The sequence below is a fragment of the Hippopotamus amphibius genome, chromosome 8, assembly GCF_030028045.1.
Source record: "Hippopotamus amphibius kiboko isolate mHipAmp2 chromosome 8, mHipAmp2.hap2, whole genome shotgun sequence".
In the NCBI taxonomy this organism is placed as follows: Eukaryota; Metazoa; Chordata; class Mammalia; order Artiodactyla; family Hippopotamidae; genus Hippopotamus; species Hippopotamus amphibius.
Window position 1 is genome coordinate 144,668,691 of NC_080193.1, and position 24,755 is coordinate 144,693,445.

Sequence of the window (24,755 nt, forward strand, 5' to 3'; positions counted from 1 at the left end):
TTATATTTGTATCTCTTTTATTTTAGGCTGGAAATCTCGATTCCCAAAGATGTAAACATAATAACTTGCTTCAGCTCACAGTTTCAGAATCACAGCAGCAATACTGTTACTAGAAATATGAATACTGAAAACAGATTAAGCCTTTAGGCGGTTCTTTTTTCTCTCCTTTACAATATATCCCTCTAGGGATGGATACAGCCAAATCACAGCATTTAAAGTGATCTTAAATTATTCCTGTCTGCATGGTTAAGCCACCAAGATGATACAAAATTAGGTACATCTGTCTGATTTTGCTTTTGACTTTGTAGGGATTTCTATTTTTTTCTCATTTTGGTTTAATTTTTAAGTGATTATGTGAAACATTTATATGGTTCCAAAGTCAAATCTACAAAACAAGGTTTACGCAGAGGAGCCTGGCTTGCGTCCCAGACCCCTACACCCTGTTCTCTCTCTCTCATTCTTTTTAGGCCATGGTTGATCTTTTCGGTGTTGTTTTTAAATTGAAATTTGGCATATATTCCATGTGAAAAAAAATCATAGTATGAGTTTGGTGTTGATTTGATCTTAAAGGCACTTATAAATCTGTGGCAAAGGCCCACATTATTCCCACATTACAAGTGAGTGATGTCAAGAAAACAAGGTGCCCTGGGGAGAGCCCTGGTGGTCATCTTCTGCACCACAGTCCTGAGTGGGGTTGCCTCAGGGTTCCTTTCCAGAGAACAGGGCCCACGCTGGCTAGTTTCTGCAGGAAACAGCTTATAGGGAACGTGACAGAATTGCAGTGGAGCTGAGAAACACACCCTAGGTAGAGCTTCCGGGACTGACTTGCAAACCTTACTGCAGAATTGGAGCCACTGCCTCTCTGTACCAGGAAAACAGTGATTCCAGAACCAGCCTGGAATCAAGGAGCTACCGCTACTAACATGACTGCCAGCTCCCAGGCCTGCTGGGCTCCGATCCAGAAGGGGGATGCTTGCCTCCCTACCTCTGCATGTGACCAGACACTGTGCTGCCAGGAGCACGCAAACTCCGCCCCCCCCGCCGGCCCTAACAAGGACGGGGCAGAGCCACGGCCCTCTTCCCTTCCGCAACCCACAGGATGGCATCTTACAGACCAGGGCTGCTGAAGTCTAAGAAAGGTCATTTGTAGCTTTTCATCCCCTGCAATTCAGGAAGGAATCGTGGAAGAAGGATGGAAAGGAGAGTGAGCACCCAGCCAGCATATACACCATGTACGCTGGAGGAGCCACGCTCTTAAGCCTTGCTGTGGTAACCTCAGATGCGCAAGGCAAGGGTAAAACTGTTACAACCAGGGCTTGTCCTGTGCTCTCCTGAGCGGATTTTCAAGAGGAAATTTTCAAAGGGGATTTTCCTACAGGAGACTTTTACCTGTAGGTGATGTGCGCCTTGGACATCAGGTGTCAGCCCCCTGTAAGCCCAACTCCACCCGACTGCTGTAGCTTAGGCAGGCGACTGGCTGTTAGACAGCCCTTCCAGAAACTGTTCTCGTGCCCATCGGCACTAGGAAGGACAGGGGTGGGGTGGAGGAGGCTGCAAGGCAGACTCCTCTCCTCCTTAAACACTCTCTGGATTTAAGAGCAGGGCGACGAGGGAGGGATGTCTCTGGGCTTATTGAAGCTGGGCGGGAAACGGGGATCTGGGCCCTCCGTGTCCCCAAACTGAGAGACACACAGTTGGGAAAGAGCAGCAGGTCGCTGCGGGTCCCGGAGGCGCAGGCCCCGGTAGGCGCGCAAAGCTTCGGGGGGGAAGGCTGGGCCTCCGCGAGGCCAGGACGCTCCCCAGGCCCCGCTCCTGCTCTCTTTTGTTCCTTAAGTCTTTATTTTAGATTCTTAAAGAGACACGGAAAGCTATTTTGCTGCGCTGGATGATCTGAGGGCCACCCCAGAGCTGGAGAAGGAGGCCATGAGGCGAGGCGGGCCGGGCTGGGCGAGGCGACGCCCAGGACCCTGTAGTCTCAGGATCCCGGAGCCCGCGGGTCGGGAAGAAACGGCGAACCAGCAGCGCTGTGACGCAGCCACATCGTGCAAGGGCCTCTCCCCCCACATCTGCCTCCGAGGGCCGACTGCGTGGCGGGGAACGTCCCCCTGAGCCGCCCGAGCTGCACACGCAGCCGTTCGCCCTCGGGTTTCCTACCGCGGTGGTCGCGGCCGGGCCCCGAGGAGCAGCCGAGGCCGAGCTCCCCCGGCCCCGAGTTCAACTGCAATGAAAGGGCCCAGCCCGCCCTTGATCACGCGGCTCGCCTGACAGCCCGCTCAGGCCCGGGCTAATTGAGCCCGGGTCACCTGGGAATAGGTTCAAAGGCATCCAGGCCGTAAACCACCTCCAGGCCCCGAGCCAGAGCGGCCTGGCGAACAAAGAGCCCCCGAACCACTTCAAACGCGCCCGCGCTCGGCGTCCAGATGGCCCGGGGCCGGCGTCCCCCGTGTCGCCCGCCGAGGCCGGGCCCCGCGCTGCGGCCGCCAGGGCTGCCGCGAGCGCCCAGCGCAGGGGAGGCCGCGCGGGTGCCCAGGTCGCCCTGTGTCCACGGCCGATTAGCGAAGCAGCGGGGGAGCCCCGAGCCTGCGGCCCGGCACCGCGGCCTAGCGGGCGCCCCCGCCCCGCTCCCGCACCCCGGGCAGGGCCAGGCAGGTGGGCGCGATGGGCACCGGGCGCTCCCGCGGAGGCTCGCGGGGGCGCTGAGGTTTTCAAGCACCTAGAAAGACGGCCTGCGAAGGGCGTCGGGGCCTGGGCTCCCGAGCAAGTTGGGGTGAGCGACTCCCCCATACAACGTCTGGGCGAGAGGGCCGCGTCTCCACGGATCCTCGCGGCGCGTCCGTGGGGAGCGGCGTCTCCAAGGGCACCCGAGTGTCCGCACGCCTGCGGTCGGGGCGCCGGGGCTACTGCCCCCGCACGTCTCCCATCCCTGGCCGAACGTGCGGGCCACGGCGCGGACTCGCTGTGCGCCCGGGAGCAGGCAAGGCGCACGCTGGCCCGGGGGCTCCCCGCCGCGTCCTCACCTCCTGGGAGCGCATCTAGGGTAGGACTCGCCACCCGCACCCCTCGCTCGCGGTGCGGGAGAGACCCAGCAGCCCTGCGGGGCCCGATCTCCAGTTAAGGAGCAGACAAAGCCGGGTCGGCTGAACCCGGGGCGCGGCGCGGCCGAAGAGCGGTCTGAGCCCGGGCTGCAGGCGCGGGCGGCGCGCGAGGGCCCGGCACTCCCGGGTGCCCGCCGCGGCCGGGGCCGAAGGGGGAGGCAAAACTGAAAGTGCCGCGCCGGGGGGCGGGGGCGGCCGGCGAAGGCCCCAGAACTTGTCCTGCCCCCGGTCGCGGCGGCCAATCAGCGCGCCGCCCTCGCTCCTGACCACTATTTAGCAACCCAGCCCGGCTAGAGTTTCCAAAAAAGTTAGAATAACTTCCTCTCCCGGAGACCTCGGTTTTGCACAAGCCGGCCTTGAAATCAGAGCCTTTCTAGCAACTCGGAGAGCGTGAGCTCGGCGACCGCGGGCTTGGCCAGCGGCGCGCTCGGCGCCCGGCGCCCCCAGCCCCACGCGCGCCGGGCGGGCGCCATGGAGGAGGGCTCCAGCTCGCCCGTGTCCCCCGTGGACAGCCTGGGCACCAGCGAGGAGGAGCTCGAGCGGCAGCCCAAGCGCTTCGGCCGGAAACGGCGCTACAGCAAGAAGTCGAGCGAAGATGGCAGCCCGACCCCCGGCAAGCGCGGCAAGAAGGGCAGCCCGAGCGCGCAGTCCTTCGAGGAGCTGCAGAGCCAGCGCATCCTGGCCAACGTGCGCGAGCGCCAGCGCACCCAGTCGCTCAACGAGGCCTTCGCCGCGCTGCGCAAGATCATCCCCACGCTGCCCTCGGACAAGCTCAGCAAGATCCAGACGCTCAAGCTGGCCGCCAGGTACATAGACTTCCTCTACCAGGTCCTGCAGAGCGACGAGATGGACAATAAGATGACCAGCTGCAGCTACGTGGCCCACGAGCGCCTCAGCTACGCCTTCTCCGTGTGGCGCATGGAGGGCGCGTGGTCCATGTCCGCCTCCCACTAGCGCCGCGCCACCCACGTCCGGACCGGCGCGCCAGGGTAGGTGCTGCGTGCGCGACCGGCGCCCTCCGCAGCGGGCGGCCCGCGGCGGCGAGGATGGGGTGCGCTTTTCCTTCTAGCAGCAGATGGGGGTCGGTCGAGAAGCTCCCAGGTCCTAGGGGCACCCCTGTGGCTTTGTGCAAGCTCCGAGGCAGGGTGTCAGTCGGGAACGGGCGGACTGGTGACAGTCGTATTTTCCATCCTTGGTGCTGTGGGATTGGGGAGGGTGGGGGTCTGTGGGTGACTGTCGAGGGGAGCGGGCATCAGAAGAACTGCCCGGAGCCGCCCAGGGGCAGAGATCTGAGGACCAGCTCCCCTTTGCGTCCCTCGGAGCAGAGGCCGCCCTGGAAGCTGCCCGGGCCGGGCCGGGCCGTGCTGGGCTGAGGCTTCGCCCTGTTCCCGGGGAGCCGCAGAGCGCGTTCGTCGTGCGGACACCCAGTACTGGTTGGCGCTTCGGGAACCCGGCCGTCGGCGTCCTGGCCCGCCCGGTGGGCGCAGAGGTGCGGACCGGCGGCGCCTGGGTTTGCCTGGGGAAGGCTGGAGGACACTGCCCTGCGCTGGCGGCTCCGAGGCCAGCGCAGCCCGAAAGCCGGGCACCATCCGCGCCCGGAGCGCGGGGGACAGGGCCGAGGCTGAGGCGCGGAGACCGGAGGCAGACACCGCCGCAGGGAACCTCGGCTGCCCGCAGGCAGGTGGAGTGCACCTGGGAGCTGGGAGCCTCCGGCCCCAGCCTTGAACCTCCAGAGTCTGGGAGGGGGCTGTGCCCGCGCTGCGTCCTGCAGGAGAGCGCGAGGGGTCCAGGCTGGGAAACAGGTTTGCGGGGAAAGGCAGACGGCGCGGCAGGGCCCTGCGCCGGAGAAGGCAAACACTGGGTTCCGCTGGTAGAGCGCTCAGGGCGTCCTGCACCGGCCCCTTTTCACCAGACACCTTCGAAGTCCCATAGACAATCTCTAACTGCGAGAGGCCGTCCTGTCCTTTCCAGGAGGCTCTGTGACCATGCCTCTCTCGGACGATGGAATGAAGGGTGCAGGATTTTGGGTGGGGAGAGGGCCAGGTTAAAAATCCTTCGTACTTGGTGTGTTTTAGTTTCTCGCTCATTTTGCAATGTTTTTATTCACGTCTCCACTTCACACAGAAGGAATTTAGATTAATCAAGAGCGTGCAGCCGCCCAGTCTCCCAAGCATATCCATTTATTTCCTATGTGTTATATACTATCTGCAGATGTTTTTGCTGTGGCTCGGCTACAGAAGGCTGATCTAGCACAGGTGGATTGGATTTTATTTTATTTTATTAGTTTTTATTTCAGCGCCACTGAAAATTCTGTTGGTGAAATAGGCCCCTAAGATAATAATCATTTTGTAGGCTTTTAAAAAAGAATTTTTAGCAGAGAATAACTTATGGGGATCTGCTCCTATCTTTGTCAAAAGCAGATGGAAAGTGTCCTAATCACATATTTCCCCAGGAAAGAAAGTTTGGATTGGCTGAGCACTAAAATGCTACAGTGGGATAATAAGTAATTCTGGTTTTTGCTGCCTAAATTATGAGCTTCCATTAGTTAATTCCATTTACCCTTTGCGCCGTGCATAGTTTATAGCACATCTGAAATAAGGACAAACAGATGAACGTCATCTTTTTAAAACGTACACATATATAGCTTTGTTTAAGGAAAGTGTCAACAGAATTATCATTAAGACTTCCCTCCAGAAAATTATTGAAAACAAAAGCAAGAGGTATTACCTTAATGCAAGAATTTCGTAGGATCATTTAAAATGCGTTTGAAAAGAATCACATTCCTAAAAGAGAATCAGACATAGAACACAAACATATAAAAATAAAAGGTATTGCTTATAATGAATAAATGAAAAGTGTTAAGAGTTTGCTTGGGAAAAAGCCCGTAAAATGTAAGAGATAAACACATTTAGCTGGAGAGCAAACGACCTCTGTGGGGCCCGTTTGTTTTTATGTTTCTGTACTGGAATATAACTGACTAGGTCTGATAAACCACTTTCCTTAGGTAGATAGATACCCACTCTGTACAGGGAGAGAAGGGAAATGTGAAAATTGTTGACACACTGATGATTTTGGACACACTTTGTTTTTACTTATCAGGCACGTTCGACAAACTTTTGTATTCTTTCTGTTTTTAATCTGTTAGTCTGTATGAGTATAAATACAGTCATAATTGGTTTGATTTCCTGAAAATGCTGCTCCATGGTGTTTGTTACTTATTTGTAACATTTTAAAGAAGCATTAGGTATGTGTATTAGTAAAGAACTTCTAGACCGTTCCACAGATTGTATGTGATTTTAGTGTTGATTGAGATATGCGAACAGCACAACATTAAATGCCGAAACTGTCCCTCGATATAAAGAGAAGCACAGGAAGTGTTGGAGCACGGCTGGTGCTAATGTTTATCCTGACTTTCTTCTTTGGCCTGGAATTTAAAAATACAAATAGACAATAAATCAGGTGTCTTTGGACAGTCAGCTGGGCTCATCTAATTGGAGCAGTTTACAGTTTTCTCATTAGATGCCTGAGTCTTTGAGGCAGGGGCAGGGGCACCTGGCTGGGAGAGTGTGGGGAGGTGATGATTACTTATCAGACATTTTTCCTGTTCTCTGCTTTGTGGTTAAAGAAATGTCTCTAACTTCTGCAATGTGCACAGATTTTCAGTAGATTCCCATCCTCAATATACTAACTTTTTTCCCTTAAGAACTTTTAGTTACTCTGTAAAACAGAGTAGGACCCTCTAAGCATCCAATATGTGTAAGCCTTTTCCTCTCTCCTGAAAATTGACTTTTTGGAGGTTAACGGGCGAAATTCGGAATGGTAGCTGGTCTGAAAGAAAATGAATTCCCTGTGGAGAATGGAAATGCAGAATCCTAGGAGAGGTTTTGATTGGTCAGGGGAAGACGTAGAATGAATGGCCCAGCTACTTGAAACATAAGTAATGTTTTGTTATAAAACACCCATTGAAAAGATCAGATGTAGGGACCGACCTCGGTTACGTGGATATCATTCCCTTAAATATCTGTAGTTACTCTTTCAACCTTGCCGGAAGCAGGTCTTGCTACCCATCTGGCCAGAGCAGGGGCTGGAGGCTTGGGACTTGGAGAGTAGCTGTTTGAGGTCATTTGAAACGTAGTACTTTATTGAGGTTTTCTGAAAGCTGTACTATTTTCAGACAAGTCTCGAGCCTGAAAGAATTGAGTTTTCATCCTTCTTGCTTCACTATATTTTGGACAGACGGCAGAGATGCCAGATTCCTTTCGCCTGGCAGAAAGATCATAAAGTAAACTCTTTCTGAGCAGAGCACTATAACTCATAACTGTAGTTTAAATCTGGGCTTAAAAAAAAAACAAATATTTTAATAAGCCAATTTTAAAGACTGAACTTTTATGACAGTTTTTAAGCTTAGTATTTATATTAATCTATTCTCACTGGTTTCTTTAAAAACCCTGTGGATGTATGCTGGAATGTCTGTTTATATTTGTGTCTTGTCCTGGGAAAGAATAAATGTGCTGCAAAAAGCAAACCAAATACAAAGCTTTCTGCAGCAAAGGGTTCACGGACGAGGCAATAAAATTCAAAGAAGAGACCAGTAAGTTAGCGTGGCCAAGAAACAGAGGCCGTAAAGAAGACAAGAACCTCAGAGATACAGACACGGATGTGTTCAAAAGTAAAGCCAAAATGAAACGCTAAAAGCAGAAACTGCTTAAAAATACATTTCTCATGGTCACCCGAGTCTACATGTGTGATAAAACTCTGTAGAGTGAAACAGTTGCGTGTGGGCGTGCACCCATGGGTGCATGTAAACCTGGAGACATCTGAATAAGGTCTGAAGAGTGTATCAACGTGAGTTTCCTGGTTGGAATATTGTATTATATTGATAGTTTTTTGAAGAGTTATCATTGGAGGAAACCGAGTGAAGAGTGTAAGGGAATCTCTGTGTATTATTTCTTACAACTTCCTGTGACTCTACCATTATCTCAAAATAAAAAGCTGGAAAGAAAAGATATTCCGCAAGAATTTTTTAAATTTCCGTATTCAAATGAGCAAATTATATAAGGAATGATTATGCCTACTTCAGAGTAGTAAACCAGAAATGTGCTTTGAGCAAAAATCCACTTTTTTTTCCTGATGTCATTTGCGCTTTTCAGAATATTAGGAGTTTCTTATATTTCCAATATGTTATTCATTAGGAGTGGTTCCTTATAATTCTAAAACAAAGAGTAGAATCCCAGAAATCTAGAGGAGCAACACCAATCAATATGTTTATTCCTGTGCTGATAAGAAATGTATTTTTCAAAGGAATTTTAGGAGATATTAACCTGAAACTTAGACAACGTTTGCTTTTAAGTTTCTGAGTCTATATTGACTTACATCTCTCTCACACACACGCGCGCGCGCACACACACGCACACAACTATTCTAAAGCCAGTGATTTATCAAAAGTACTCATCCAAGGAGTGTAGAGGTTGAAGTCTTAGTATTTAGTGTCATACTCAGTTGGGGGATGGGGAGGGAGACAGACATAGAGACGGAAACTCAGTCATGGTTATTGTAAATTAATGTTTGTTTTTAATAGGAATATATTTTGTGTTTGGGTTCAGTAGTAAGCCTTTGAACGCAATTTAGTTGTATTAAATGTGCCTTAAATTAATGTTTATTTTGGAGTGAGATTTAGTGACATTAATGCTGCGATTTCCATGCTGATGTCAACTAAGGCATGGTGGGTTTTTCTTCAGGGATTGCTGACAGCTGTCATGGGAAAAGGAGGCTAGGATCAGAAACTGGAAAAGCCAGCACGTACCTTTATTCCGACAGAAGAGAAGTGTTTTGTGGTTAGATGAAAATAGAGTCATTTTGAATGAAAACAACGTCTTCCATGCTTCGGATATCTGTATGGTTTTATCCACCACCCTCCTGTTTAGAATAATAAGATCCTGTGATTCTGTGTAAGAAGGAATATGACCGAGAGAGCTCGAGGCATGGCGAATGTGAAGGCTGTTCGTTATTGCTCAATTTCTTCCCATCGTACTGTTTTCCTCTGTTACTCGATCAGGGAAAGATTTAGAAGACCCAGCTTCTCATGGCGTCTCCTATAGAATGGTAATTTTACTTCTCACGTCCTAAGAGCAACGCCTCTAGAACTGGGCTCACCCCTCTTTTCTTTAGGCCAGAATTTCCCCATCAGTTGAATGAAGGGCAGGGTTGAGCCCAACGAGCTTTAAGTTATCAGATTTGCTTATTCTGAAATATACTTCTTTCTTTTCAGCTCATATGCGGCCTTAAAAACATCCACCTGCATCTTTGGGGGGAAATGGTAACTTATATTGTCTTCCATTTGATTCCTTCTCCTTGCTGTTTCTGATCAAGAGCTCACATTTGTTTTCCTGGACATGCAGATCTGGTGTGTGACTGACAGGAGAAATTTGGGCAAAAACCTTAATTTTTATTAACCCTTTGATGGTGACCAAACATCTGACCCCAGCCCCAGGGCTGAGGTATATGGTGGGGTCACAGCCAGAGCCTCTCCAGAACGTCAGGCCCGGCACCTCAGGAGGGAAACCCAGGGCCGGTATTTAGCCTTGTGCTTGGGGAGGGGAGGTATGGGATCCTTTGTTCGCACGGAGAACAAATGCCCCAACTTTTGTTGTTCATGCTGTATTTTCTATTGTTGCACAAGTGAAATGCCATGCTGGCCTTTCTGTTCAATTCTCTCTGCGTGTTTCTCTCTTCTGAGAGATTCAAGAGGTTTTTCCTGCTCCAGAGACAAGTGGGGGCTCCTTGAGGGACAGCTTGTAAAATAAACAAACTCCCTGAAAGAAAACACAGGCCAATAGTTTATAGTCTCTGCCTGTGCTGCTGCAGTGGATCTCTTTGTGCGTTCGACTTTGATTTAACATTCTGGAAGTCAGAATGCGAGCAGGCAGCATGTTCTTTCAATCACGAGATCTAGAAATGAACGTTGAGCTGCTATTTCCTTTCATTAATCTCAGTTCTTTAAGTAGGTTTGTTTGCGGGGAGTGTAGTGGGATCAGAAGTCAAAAGCCATTTGCCTTGTTTGACTTTCTGGCCCTGTGGGTGCGAAAGTGCCTGCTACCTAGTCATCTGTTTCCATAACTCAGACTTTTAACTCAGGAAGAATAACATGGCAAGCTAGCCTGCAGGGTTAGCAAGATCTGTACTTACTGGGTCACTTCCGGAAGGCTGTGTGCATTCTCAGTCCTGTGCTTAATGAGATTGCCTTGATCAGTGAGTACACAGGTGCCTATCGTTTCTTTGGGAAATGGCTGCATTACTGCAAATTGGAGAGGAAAGGAGGCGGAAAAGGGCTTTATTTTCCCTCTCGAGTTGAGACTATTGCCCTGTCTCTATTCATGTAATTGGGTTTGATTGATAAACAGCATCCTCACCGAAGACTAATTTTCCTGAACTTAAGTCATTCCAAATTGCATAGTACGTATACATTGGGTCCTGACTATTCAAAATCTTCAGAATACACACGGCCAACTGGTCGGCCCCTTTTGTTGATATCTGTGTGCGTCGGTGGGAACCTGAGAAAGACGTGCTCCTTGGTGCATTTTTTTTCTGTCTGGTGAGCATTTCTTTCTTCAGCTCCTCCCTTGCCCTGACCCTACACCCCGCATCCTCTCTTGTGCTTATTTTGTAACTGACATCTATCACTGTTATTACGACGTCGGCATAAGGTTTCATGTCGCAGTCACTGATAAGGGATGAACACAGAGCCCATCATCAGCCCAGTAACAGCACCGACAGGCACAGGGAGTAAACACACCGTCTCAGGTTCTCTGAGCTGAGCGGACCTGGGTGTCCTGGAAGTTCCGTGCGGCTCAGTAACAGATGTGCAGCCAGACCTCTCCGCCCCCCGCCCCGCACCTCTGTGCTTGGCAACTCCCTGTCCTTAGCTGGCTGTTGCGACTATTTTCTAAGAAAATTGCTCCACGGATAGTAGCACAGAAGTGCCCCAATGGGTATCTGTACCCTAGGAAGCCCTCCGTGTCCCACTTTTGTTGATTTTTCTTGTGCAAAATGACCTGCTTCAACCACCCAGAACTGTGTGGAGCCAGCGGGTGCGGCGGGGCTGGTATGTCACCGTGTCCATGGTGGGGCTGCATGCGATCTCCACACACATGCCTCTTGTGTAAAGAGTTTACACAGTCAAGTATTTTAAGGACAGAATTAACTCCAGGCTATTTTGCTGGATGTTAAATTATTACCAGTTCCAGAACTCTCTTTTAGACTATTTTTTTGAGGATAGAGATTTTCTTTTAATTAAACAATAAGCGTGGATGATGATGTATGTATCTGCTCATTTCGAAGATCGCTATTATGCTATATCCACTTTTGTTTGATTGCATTTCAGAAACGAGCAGTTTCATATAATTTCACTGTTGAGTCATTTAATCTTCTTATGCATCTCCAGCGATTCTGGAAACGTCAATCAATCGTTTACTATTTATAAGACGAAAAAGGGAACTTTTTCAGGAAAGGCAAAGGAAAAGAGAAAGTGAAGATATGAACAGGAAAAGTGATGTGTGCAGAATTTCACACGGAGTAGAGCAGTTGAGGGGATTTGGGTCCCTTAATAAGGAAGCAGAAGGATCAGGCGTGTGTGTGGTGTGGACCTCCCTCTGCTGGTCCGTGCAGACCCATCGCCTCTCCCCCGGGGCCCCTCAGAAACCTAGAAGACAGTGGTTTCTCAGAGCAAGCACCCTCCTGGCCTTCCCAGAAAAGTGACACTTTATAAAATCCAGCAGGGCCACCTCAACCCCGCTGTGATGACGCCCCGGGCGGGAGGCTGCGGGACCTTGCGACTTCACACGGACCTGCGGGGGCTTCACCTGCCGCCTGCTCCCAGGCATCAGCCAGGGGCATCATCAGAGATGTCCCAGAGGTGGCCCCCGACTTGCAGGACCTGCCATAGTCACTGGGTGCCTCGGGTGCCAGAGGAAGCAGAGGCTCCTGAGAGCTTGGTGGCCAGGGTGGCCACCCCGCATAGGGATGCTCAGCTGGGCTGGACCAGTCTTGGAGCGGCTCCTGATCCGCCCTCAGGTCACGTGGCCGAATGCCTGAGCGGGAGCCAGCATGGCTCAGCCTTTGCCAGGTTCACGCGCAGAATGGGAACTCGGCCGTGATTTCCTCCCATACAACCCCGCCGTCAATTTTCCCTTTAAGGGTTCTGCTCATCTAAAGACAGTAGACTTCCAGGAGATGACGCCCGCCCGCCCACCTCTGATGTTTGTAGGGGAAACAGGACGAGCCTGCCTTTGCAGAGAGAAGCCTAGTGACCACACTGTCCATCTCGTGAAGCACCCTCGTGCTGGAGCGGCCGAGCTCCCTTAACAGTGTTAGAGCATTGTTTGCACAGATGACAGACTTCACCCTCCTGGCTCGTTCCTCAGAAGTGTGTCAACGTGCAGATTCTATGAAGCAAGCTCTTGGACAGTCAGCTTGTGTTGTGTATTTTTTGAAAGTTACAGCAAGCATCATTCAGTGTTAATTACATAATTTCATTTTTTCTAACCAGAAAGAGGCCAAGGGGAAGCGAGGACACAGAAAGCAAAGCTGCTGCGTTTCTGGCTGCGGGAGCCCACTGTGTACCCTCCTGCGTGACTCTTCACAGTGTGAAGCCCTGATTCATGGATTCTGGGGGTTTAAGTGTTCGTGACTAGGTGTGGTCTCCGTGCCTCTCCACACTGGATTTTGTTCTTCACTGAAAGCACCGTTTCCAGAGTAAATCGTATGGAATTCTTTCCCTTAGTGAATTTCTCTGACACGGCATTTTTCTATGTGGGGAAATTTTAATTAGATGGAAAGCAAAGGCCATTGCTCTTTTGGGAGCAGGCTAGGTCCCCACGTGAATCTGTTGGGAAAAACCCATTGTCCTGTGTCTAGGGGGTCGAGAGTCCGCATAGGATCTTCCTGAATTTGGACATGCAGTGGACCTCACTTGCCTGCTCTCAGCCCTACAGTTCTGGGCTGAGGCGTGTCATAGCCTCACTGGGACTCAGTTTTCCTGGCTGTAAAATGATGGAGTAAGTTTCTGATAGTCCCGTGCTTATCAAAATTCCAAGAGCCAATAGGACCCAGCCATTCCCTCCTGGATATATACACAAAAGAATTGAAAGCAGGTGTTCAAAAAGTCTGAATGAAACAAGATTAAAAGTCAAATGGCAAGTTGAGAAAAATATCTGTAATATAGTATGTCAGCTAAAAGGTAACTATCCTGTTTTGGGTAAAGAATCCTTGAGAATTAACAAAACAAACTCTCTAAAAGAAAAATCAACAAGTGAGTTCATCAGGTAATTCACAAAAGAGGAAATAGGATTGGTAATGATTTATGAACGTGATTTTTTAGTGACACTAGGGGGATTATGGCAGATGAATGTTTTCGTCCTTAGACTTTTCTAGATTTTCCAAATTTTCTGCAATTAAAATGAGCTCCTTTATATTTACAATAAAAATTAAGTGCAAAAAAAGCAAGCAAGCAAGCAAGCAGGTGTTCAGACAGGGGTGTGCACTCACGTTCCTAGCAGTGCCATGTACAACAGCCAAAGGTGAAAGCAGTGCAGGTGTCCATCAGCTGAGGAAGGGTCCGTGTGGTGTGGTCTCTCCATCCAATGGAATGTTACTCAGCCGGCGGGAATGATGTTCTGACTCATGCTACGACATGGGTGAATCTTGAAAACATTACCCTGAGTTAAAGAAGTCAGACACAAAAGACCAAATAGTGTATGATTGCATTTATATGAAATGTCCAGAATAGGCAAAAGTAGATTCCTGGTTGCCAGGGATCGGGTTGCGGGGCGGGGGGTTGGTGGTGAGGGAGAATGGGACAGAATTCAGAATTGCTTAATGGGTGTGGGATTTCTGTTTGGGGTGATGAAAAAGGTCTGGAACTAGATAGTGATGATGTTTGCACAACAATGTGAAATTCTACTGAATTGTATACTTTAAAATGATTAAAATGATAAATTGTGTATTTTACCACCAAAAAAAATACCCTGTGAGTCAGACCGTGGGCCTCTCTGGTGACTGATGGGACTGGGGGTGGAGGTGTGCTAGACCTTTAACTTTTCTCCACTTTCCGGAGATGTAACCCAGCTTATCCGTGTTATGCGGGGCTTATCAGATGCTTCTCATCTAGTCAAGTTGTGTTGCCGAAAAGCACTTTCCTTTCGAAAGCTCTTTCCTAATGTGCTCATAAAAAAAGTTCCTCAGACGATTCTGATCACACCCTTCGTGGTCTGTTGACTGTCCCTCTGGAGGCCTCTCCACAGTGGACAGGGGGTGGGGGCAGGGGCGAGAGTGGCCCCAAGGTTCTGCACTGCTGGCCGCAGACCCAACAGATGAGAGCAGAGAGCATCTTCCACACCTGTTGAGGGGGGCCGGGAGTGTTTGGACCCATCACATCCAGCCGTGGGCTCCCCGAAGCCCGGGGCCAGCCCACTAATCAGACCCTTTCAGCCCGGTTCGCAGGCTCAGAGACACTCCAAGGCGATGCTGTGGCCACGCCAACCTGGTGATTCCTGGGCTGCTCTTCTGGGTGAGTCCCTCTCTTTCTCCAGTGCTGCCTCTCTAAGGGCCGGGACCAGTGCAGCGTGGATGTGCGGCCAGCCTTGTAGGGGCTGCCCCCAGGGAGAGGCACATGGGGACAGCGGAGGCCGGTTGGGTGGTTTTCTCTCCCTTGCCCTTTTTTCTCTCCTTCCCGCACTTCTGTGTTCACTCCTCACCTGCTTCCTGAGCCACTGTGCCCTGGGGACCAAGGGGGCTGGGGGGAGGGGCCGTGAGGCGCGCCTGGGGCTTCCTCCGCCGTGATTCAGCTCCGCTCCTGAAAACACCATCACCTTCATGGTGTCATGCAGTCAGCACGTTGAGACGCCTGCAGAAACCTCAGAGATGACGCCGGGCTCGTGGATGGTGTGTTTAGAATCCAGACAAGAGGGCTTGGGAGAACCCAAAGCAGGTCCGAAAGAATCTCAGCAGGAGGGGTGAGTGGCTGAAAGCGGCGTTGCTGCTGCTTTTTCCCGGCTTCCTGGTCCTCCTCACCACCCCCTGCAAAGAACCAGCAGTGGGGGGAGCAGGGAGGCAGACAGCTTCCCTCACGCTGCTGAGGGAGGACTCAGGTGGAGGCAGAAGGACAGACTCTGGCTGTCCGCTGCTCCCCTAGTTGGGTTAAGGTTCCCCTGACGAGAACCCGGGTCACCCCCTCAAGCCAGCTGCGTCTTGTCCCAGAGCCCCGACCCGTCCCTGCTGCGTGGTTCCTCCCGCAGCTGCGGGGATGGAGCACGGGTGCAGGGGGGATGCGCTTTGATCCACGAGGGGAGCCACGCACCCCTCTGCCCGCGGATACAGCTCATCTCTCCAGCCGCCTCTGCTCCGCGTAGCTGGACCGGGGGCGTGCCATGGTCCCACAGCCCCGGACACTGGGCCAGCACGCGGAGTAGGGCCGTGTTCATGGTGGGGGAGGGGTTCCATCCTTCCTCCAGCCGGTTCTCACGTCACCATCCAGGTGACGGGAACTAAGTTGGCACCCGTGGGCGCAGAGGCACGGGGGGCCCCCTCCCATCTACTCCATCCTTCTCGCTGTCCCCGAAGCCGGCCGGGTGCCACAGTGTCCACCCACCCAACCTCTCCATGAAAACACCTGTCGTCAAAGCTAATAGAAAATCAGGCCTTCTGGTGAATCCTGGTGGACAAAATGAATGTCATTTTGTCCTAAGGAGGTCCCTGGCTCCGCCCGGCAGGGATCACTGACTCCTGTGCCCACCGCCCCACCCCTGGTGGGATGCTGCAGGGACCCGGCGGAGCCTGACAGCAGACGCTGGGGGGAACGGAAGGGACGTTGCTGATGTAGAGCCTTCACAGCTCTGGCTCCTGAAGCTCTTCATTTGAGGAATAGCAAACACAAGTCATAAAGGAAAGAATACGTGCAGCTCAATTAAAAATTAAACTTCCAGATACCACATAGGATATCCAGAGTTTTGAAGTGGCCTGTGCAGGAAGTATTTACACTCTGTTTTCTCATGGATCAGTATTCTCACAAGACAAAGAGCCCTTCAAAATCCATAAGAGAAAAGACAATTACCCAGCAGAGAATAAGGGCTAAGTATATGAACGTACGAAAGGAGGAATTCAGTTAGCCAACACATGTATAAAAGTGTTGTACTCCAACAGAAGCCAAGACATTCAAAATAAAACAGGAGTATACTATTTTTCACTAAAGTGGAAACTATATACACGGTGATAATTCCCGTTACTGAGGAACGTGTGAGGAGACAGGGCCGCTTGTCCCCGCCAGGGAGAAGATAAATTGTAAAATCTTTCTAGAGAGATTTTGACAGTAGGTAAAAAAAAGATTGAAAAATTGGAAATAGGCTTGGATGGAGCAAATCCGTGTTCAGGAGTTATCTTGAGTGAATCACGGCAGCTCTGCCTAGCGACAGACACATTCATATCAGCTTTGCTCGTATCAGGGAAATGTTTAAAATGTCCTGAATGAATTGCTGGGATACACTGTGGTTTATCCATATACCGGCACGCTATCCGGGCAGCAGATGTTGTGTCATGAGCAAATATTTAATAACGTGAGGGAAACGATCGTACAGTGGAACCGAGTATATGACCCCAGGTTGAAAATTCCGCATGTGTGCGTGCGTGGGTGTGTGTGTCCACAGAGAGACAGAAAGGGAAGGACGCATGTCTCCAGACCAGAATGCTAGTGGACGATCTTCCTTTCCTTTCCTTCTTATTTGTTTTGCTTTTCTTTATTTTCCTAATTTTCTGCAAATGCCATGTTTCCCTTATGCAATTTGAGAAACTCAGCCGGGGCTTCTGAGAGATGGAGTGGAGGGCTCTTCCCAAGCTCTTCCTCTGGACGTGGGTTAGGCCTCCGCCCCCAGCCCCACGCTGGTAAAGCAGGGCGTCTGCAAGACAGCCTTCGGCCCTGCTGCAGACCTGCCCTCTGTGCTCCTGCAGATCCGCCCTCGGCGCCCCTGCAGATCCGCCCTCGCTGGAACTTTCCCTGCGTGTCAGGACTTTAGTTCCTACTGAAGTAACACATGAAATAGATGCTGTGTCTTCTGTAATCCACCCCTCGCCACCCTCTCCCCTGCCCTCACTGCTTTTGTACAGTGCCTTTAATGTTGGGATCATTTGATGTCTTCTTCCAGAACCCGTCCACCTGGCCCAGCAGGGCACCCTAGCGAGACCCCAGGCCGGCCTTGGGTGAGGAGGGCTGTGTCTCTTCCCGCTTTGCCCTCATCTCCCAGGCACATTGGCCGAAGGCGCGTGGTTACAGGAATTAGTTCATCCTCCTCCCCTGTGGGCACCCCCACCCTCGGTTTGGTGTCGGCATCCTCACTTGTCTTTCTTTTCTTATTCTTATCTCTGTATGTGGGGATATATGTTCTTAATCATATACCACTCCAGATTTGTGGAAGCAACTGGAGAAAATACAGTGAACCAACTGTCCCCTGAACCCAGACTGAGAGGAGGCCCAGGAAAGAAGCCCCCTTACCGTCTGGAGGCATTTGTGTTCCCTGCTCACTGGGCCCCGAGGTTCACGTCGCTCACCCCGGCTCCCGGCGTTCCCCCGAACGGCACACGTTCAGGGCTGAAGTTGGCGGTGTCCGGAGTTATGCCCCCTCCCATCCTGGTGAGTCAGGTTCTCTAGAACCCTGCACCCGGCGGTTTGCAGCCTCATCTGATGTCTGAATCACACCTGCACCTCCAAACCGCGTGTCCCCGGGCTGAGCCCGGGCTCTGAGTCTCACGTTTCCTCTCCGATTCTAAACCGTCTTGTAACTTGCGCTGAGCCTGTCTTCTTTCACACCCTGGGCTGCGCTGGTTGCACACTTCTGGCACATTCTGGGACCACCCTGGCCACATGGCCAAATCCTTTTCAGAGAGATGACAGAAATATTTGTAAGTTTCCATCACCGCCGGTGAAGTGGCTCTGAAGGTTCCAGGAGGGAAAGCCCAGGGCAGGCCTTTTCCTCCCGGCTGTCTGTCCTCTACACCACACCCGTGAGCACACGGATGCAGTGAGCTGGGCTTGAGTTCTCAATCCGAAACCACAGATGCCTTCGCTGTAGAGACATAAAGAAACCAAGAGGTTAACGGCCCGGTTAGTCCCCGCCAGGGGCCTCCTGCATGAATCAGAGCCGACTGGGGAGCAGGAGTGACTCAGAGCGATGGCTTTTTGTCTTCTGGCTGTGCAAGTAAACAGAGCAGGAGGGCCCGAATGTGGCGCCAGGAGCACGGGGCAGGGCGCGGCGCCCGGCAGCCTGGGCGAGGGGACCAGGGCGCAGGAGGTCGGGACCCAGGCCGGGGCCAAGGCCAGGTGGGACCCGGGCAGGGAAGCCAGTGCCACGGGGCACAGCCGGGCCAGCACGGGTCTGGAGGAGGTGGGCGCAGGCCTTGGCTGCTTTGCAGAGACACGGGGCCAGGGTCCCCCTGCCTGGGGTCCCCCCTGCACGGGCCTCGGAGGGATACTCTTCTGTGCCCGGCACCCGACCCCTTCAGGAACGCCTGTCGGGCACCTCCCCGCAAGCAGCCCCCTGCTCTGAGCCCCTGTACTCTAAGGAAGGGGGTCCGTGAGGGACGGAGGCCCCCAGGGTGCAGCCAGGGGGGACCAGGACTTGGGGTGGCCAAGGGGGGTGCCCCCCACCCTCAGGCCTGACTGCACGGTGATGTGAGGGGCCTCCTCTCTCCCCGCAGACTGGTGTGTACAGAGCCACGCCACCCAGGAGAAGCTCAGGGAGGGAGGAAGACCAGTGAGGAGCTCGCCGGGGCCGTGGTGCCGAGTGCTTACAGTCCCGCACTTGGCAAGTAGAGTGATTTTAATGCTGAATGTGGCCTAGTGAGGTGGGTGCTCTTACTCCCAATCCCCAGATGGGTTAACGGAGGGCCCTTCACTGAGGCCAGCCCACTAGCAGTGGGCGGAGCCAGGAACTGCACCCAGGCCCTCAGTGCCTTCAGCAGATGGTCTGCAATGTGAGACTTCCCCTCGATCGATATCAGGTGTGGCCCAGCTCCTGTTCCTTGGGTGGGTGGTGACACTGGAGGTCTCGGTTTCAGACGAGGGGCTGATCCCCAAATGCAGCGGGCAGTTCCCTGGAGAGAGAGCAAGGGTTGGAGCTGGTTGCTGGCTGGGCACTGGTGGTATTTCCTGAGCCCCTGCCACGGCCTGCGGGGGTCCAGGCAGCTCTCTGCCCAGTGGAGGCTAACCCTGCCTCTGGCCATCCCCTGCATCTGTGTGTTTCTGTTTCCATGACATCAGGATTCAGCAAGGCAGGCCGGGCCTGATTCAGCCTGGACACAGGAGCCCCAGGGTCCAGAAGTGGATTAAACCCTCCTCAACCCAGGTTACCCTCCGGGCATCAACCCACAAGCTGGAGATGAAGCCTCTGAACTTAGAGAGCCCGGAGATGAGGGGAACCTTGAGTTATGCAGCATTTAGAATTGCTGGTTTTCAGCTTGTTTTGCTGCTGTGGTATTAGAATCACATTCCTTGTAACCCAGAGAATCGCGGCTACCTTTTACAATGTGTGGTGTAAATAAATAAGCAGATGTGATGCTCCCCGTCAGCAGGGAAGTCTCCCCACTGTCTACACGGTGCCGGCTCTGCCTCCCAATAAGGGAGCATCTCCTGTCACTCGGAGCCGTGTCCTGCAGGGCCAGATGGGGCCCCTCCTCTGGGCCGGTCTCAGGACCTGTAATCCCCTTTCTCAGGGTCATTCTTTTAAAAAAAAAAATTGTTTACTTAATTTATCCTTTTTCTTAAGCTACTTTTAAAAAGCAGCTTGTTTCACAGCAAGCTTGAGGGGGAAGTAGAGAGATTTCTCATATCCCAGCAGGCCTCCCCGTTATCAGCACCCCTACCAGAGTGGCACGTTTGTCACAGCGGATGAGCCTACACTGACACGTCACCATCACCCGGAGCCCGCAGTTGATACACTAGGGGTCACTCTTGGTGTTGCACATCCGGCGGGTTTGGACAGATGTACGATGATGTGTGTCCGCCATTGAGGCTCACAGAGAAGGGTTTCACTGCCCTAAAAATCCTCTGTGCTCTGCCTTTTCTTCCCTCCATCGCCCCAAAGCCTGGCAACCCCTGAACTTTTCCTGCCTCTGGAGATTTATCTTTTCCAGGATGTCACACAGTTGGCATCACACAGTATGTAGCCTTTTCAGATTGGCTTCTTTCTCTTCGTGATGTGTATGTAAGTTTCCTCCGTGTCTTTTCAGGGCTTGAAAGCTCATTTCTTCCTAGCGTTGAAGAACATCTCACTGTCTGGATGTGCCGCAGTGTATTCATCCACTCACCTACGGAAAGACATTTTGGTTGCGTCCCCGTTTTTGGCAATTGTGAATAACACTTCTGTAAACACCCACGTACGGGTTTTTGTGTGGACCTAAGTTTCCGCTCCTTTGGGTAAATACCAAGGAGTGGGATTGCTGGGTCACGTGGTAAGAGAGTAGGTTTAGTTTGGTAAGAAACCGCCAACCTGTCTTCCAAAGCGGCTGCATCCTTCTGCGGCCCCACCAGCACTGCCCGGGGGCCCTGTGGGCCCCCATCCTCGCCAGCACTGGGGGGTGTCAGCATTCTGGGTGTGGTCACTTCTGGGGGGTGTGTAGTACGTCCTGTCGCTCAGGCCATTCCTCGCCGTGTGTACCAGGGCATCGTTGCAAGTCACCAACCTCACCTCATCCCTTCCATGGTTGATGCAGACGTATTCATGATGTGGCCCACAAAGTGCTTCATCCCCTGGGCCCTGTCGAACGTGGTCCCTTTCGCCAGCTCCTCCCCCCGCCCCCGCAGCGCTCCAGGCCCCTTCCCGGCTGCAGCTTCTGCCTGAGCCCAGGCGTCCTCTCCCTCAGCTCACTGAGGGGGCAGTGCCGCGGGCCTGTCCCTGCCACACTATGCTCAGCGCCTGCAGGGGGGCCACCTGGAGCAGGTGCTCCACCGGCACAGGAGCGGTGAAAGAGCAACTCCTAGTGCCTCGTCCCCCACACTCCCGTCTGCTCGGGCCGTGTGCTCGTGCGTCCCCATCTGCCCCCCGGTATCCCGTCCCACGTCCCCTTCTCGGGGGGGGGCGGCCTGTGGCGTTTGTGTGACCCCCCCACACACTCCTTTCCCCGTTGCTGGAACTCTCTCCAGGCACGTCTGACCATCCGGTATCCCCTGCGTGCCTGGGACCCTGTCTTGATTAGACATCCACCCGCCTGGCCCAGCGTGCGCTTTGCACACAGGGTGTGTTTCTAGGATGCAGAAATGCAGGGAAGGGGATTGTGGGAGGACCCTCTGTTTCCTTACCAAGTACACAAAGAAATTGTGCTGTGTCTGTGATACAAAAGCACATTTGCTCTTGTGACAGGAAAAAGTCATTGTGACTTACGTTCCCTGGCTGCCTTCTGAGGGGAACGCTCTCAGCAGCGGGGGGGCCTTGGGTGCGCTGAGAAAAGAGGGTCAGCCTCATCCCGTAAGAGCCCTTTCCATCCTGGGAGCCAGTGGCAGTTGGCAGGAAGGGGGCTGTGACATTGGAGGAAGCACAGCTCCCGAAATGCTCTCTGCAGAAGGAGGGGTGAAGGGGGGGAGAGAAAGAGAGAGAGGCAGGGAGGGAAACTCCCACAGTGCATCCTAGCAGGGGAAGCCATACGGGGAAGAGATACATCCAGATGGGGGGGTCGGTATTGTGATTTGAGGACTGAAGTGCTATATACACTGTGCGGTATCTCCTCTGCCCTCAACACACACACACACACACACACACACACACACACACACACACACACACACACACACTCAGTAGAATACCTGCTTCTCACCAGGCTTTCTGCAGTGGCTTTGAGGGTGGGGGCACCATAAGCAGAACCCCAGCCCGGCCCCTGGGGTGGGTGGGCGGCGAGGGGAGAGTTGAGTCTGGGTTCCCTGCGAGAAAACAGAGCCACATGTACTGCCAGGGCTGCAGAGTGCCTGGCCTGCCTGCTCTGGGCCAGCGGCCAGCAGACGGCACTGAGACCGAGGGCAGGGCGGACAGGCTGGCCGCCAGGTGTGGGCTCCATGTCACCCTGCTGCACCTGGGAAGTGCATCAAACGCAAGGCTGAAATGCGTCAGCATCCTCACTGGAAAGAAGCTGGGGGGAGGGCTGGGAGGCCAGGAGCAGAGTAGCCCTCCCCGAGGTCTCCGGGCACATCCCCCAGGGCCTGGATGATGCGGGGATGAGGACACTTGGGGAACCGAAGGGTCAGATGTGCCAGGTGGAGTCCAGAGGGAAGAGGAGCCAGAGGTGACCCCGGTAGGACCAAGGCACCAGGCAGGCTCGCCCCCCTCCCCGGCCCCCGCCCGAGTGAGGCTCTTCACGGGGAGTGAAAGGATGCTTGAAGGAAGGAATGGAGTTGATGGAAGCCTGGGGAGGCGGCTGAAACTCCTGGACCACTTCCCCTGACAGCTGTAGACCGACATAGACCAACATAGACCAAGTCCCTCAAATGTAAACTGACGTGACTCCAAGCCCCTTGGGCATTGTCTGCGGAGCCCCCAGGGCCTTCTCTGGGGTGGGGCCTAGAACTGGTGGGTTCCAAGCCCCGAAACTGTCATCTGCCCAGAGCTGACCCCCTCACCCTGGTACTCGTTGGGCAAAACCCCAGTGCAGTGTGTTTTGGGTCAGAGGTGAGGCAGTGGGTCTCAGCAAGGGGAGCGGGGCTAAGTCACACAGCACTTGGGGGCAGGGTCAGCCCGGACCAGGGTCCCCTCCCGTCAGCATTGGTCCATCACGCCATCACCCTGGTGGACCACAGGAGCCCTAGCTGGTCCTCACAAGACAGAAGATGCTGCGGCGGGGGGGCGGGGGCGGGGGCGGGGAGATGGGCAGCCCTGGCTGCGGCTCTGTCTGCGAGACAAGCCGTGTTCTGAGCAAGGTGATTCTCTGGGACCAGGGTCCTCGTGCTGTCCTCTGTCGCCCACACACGCAGACGTGGCTAGCCGGGCTTGGCGTGGACAGGATGTGGTATGATGGTTCCGAGAGTCCTGGGGGAGCCCCATGTGCCGGGGCCTGTACCCGCCAAGTCCCCAGGACAGTCTGGCGATGGGGCAGGGGTGGGGATGCGGAGAGGCGGAGGATGAGGAAGGGACAAACGTGATGGTTCGGCACGGCCGCGGCTGCGTGCCCTGCACTTTGGGTCCTGCCCGCTCTGACGCTGGCAATGGGGGGATGCCGTGGGGTCAGGCGGGGGTGAGCCGTGCTGTCCGTGGCAGTCAGATCGCGTGGAGTGGGTGTGGGGGATGCGGGTGCCTGAAGATTAAGTCGCTTCCTGCAGAGGCCGGGAGGACTCCGTGGGGAGGGAGCATTATGTGCTCGGCTCCCCGGAGGAGGGGGACCCGTGGACCTGGGGGCACAGGAGGGAGGTGAGTCACGTGCGCGAGGGATTTCACAAGGAGCCCTGGCAGCGGCTGCGGCGGCTGCGGCTTGTTTACCCCGTGGAGATGGAACGTTATCCTTCCAAAGAGAACAGTCTGGGCTCTCTCAGCAAAACTTTCAGGAGGCAGACAACGCAAGCAAAAATAGACGAATGGGACTCTGTCCACTTAAAAAACTTCTGTGCGTGAAAGGACACAGTGAACAGAGTGAAAAGACAGCTACAGATGGGAGAAAATATGTGCACATCCTGTATCTGAGAGGGGTTACTATCCAGAACATATGAAGGGCTTCTAAACTTAGCAACAAGGATAAAAATCTGATTTAAAAGTGGGCGCAATACCAGAACGGACTTGTCTCCAAAGATTATATACAAATGGCCAACAAGTACATGAAAAGATGCTCAGCATCACTCATCATGAGATAAATGCAAATCAAGCCCACAGCAGGAGACGGCCTCACACCCCTTAGAATGACTGCTGCTGCAGAGCAGGAAGCCACAGTGCTGGCGAGGACAAGGAGAGGCTAGAACCCCCTTGTGCACTGTGGGTGGGAGCGTAAATGGTGCAGCTGCTGTAGAAGACAGTATGCAGATTCTTCAAAAGCTTAGAGATAAGATTGCCATGTGATCTAGCATCGCCTCTTCTGGGTAAACACCCCAAAGGATGGAAAGCAGGGTCTTTTAAGAGAGATTTGTACACCGTGCTCAAGCAGCATCGTTTACAATAGCCAAGAGGTGGAAGCAACCTAAGTATTCACTAAGGTTTGAGCGGACCAGCAAAATGTAATTTATCCATTGACGGAATATGATTCAGCCTTAAAAAGCAAGGACATTCTGACACAGGCTCCAGTTTGGATGAACCTGGAGGACACGAGGCTGAGTGAAATAAGCCAGACACAAAAAAGACAAATACTGTCTGATTCCACTTCTTTGAGGTCCCTGGAGTGCTCAGACTCCTAGAGACAGAGGCTGGGCAGAAGGGAAAACGGGAGATGTGTTTAATGGGTACAGAGTTTCAGTTTTTCAAGATGAAAAAGCTCTAGAGGTTAGTTGCACTGCTGTGTAGATATTCTAAACCCTACTGAACTATACACTTAAAATGGTAAAGATGGTAAATTTTATGCTATGTATTTTTTCACATTTAAAAAAATTGAAGTATAGTTGATTTACAGTATCTTGTTAGTTTCAGGCACACAGCACAGGGATTCAGTTACACATAC

At 52.9% G+C, this 24,755-nt stretch overlaps 1 protein-coding gene across 2 annotated transcripts in view; it reads left to right on the plus strand.

Moving 5' to 3' along the window:
* The first annotated feature begins 3,377 nt into the window (after positions 1–3,377).
* TWIST2 (twist family bHLH transcription factor 2) overlaps positions 3,378–24,755 on the plus strand; it is a 50,330-nt gene continuing 28,952 nt past the window's right edge. Inside the window, exons 1-2 of one of the 2 annotated variants that reach the window (XM_057746214.1) lie at positions 3,378–4,084; positions 12,640–14,099. In XM_057746214.1, the coding sequence (XP_057602197.1) occupies positions 3,567–4,049 (483 nt within the window). In that variant the 5' untranslated portion in view covers positions 3,378–3,566 and the 3' untranslated portion in view covers positions 4,050–4,084; positions 12,640–14,099. Of the gene's footprint in view, positions 4,085–12,639; positions 14,100–24,755 lie in introns of those variants that run through there. The other variant, XM_057746213.1, reaches the window with a different exon arrangement.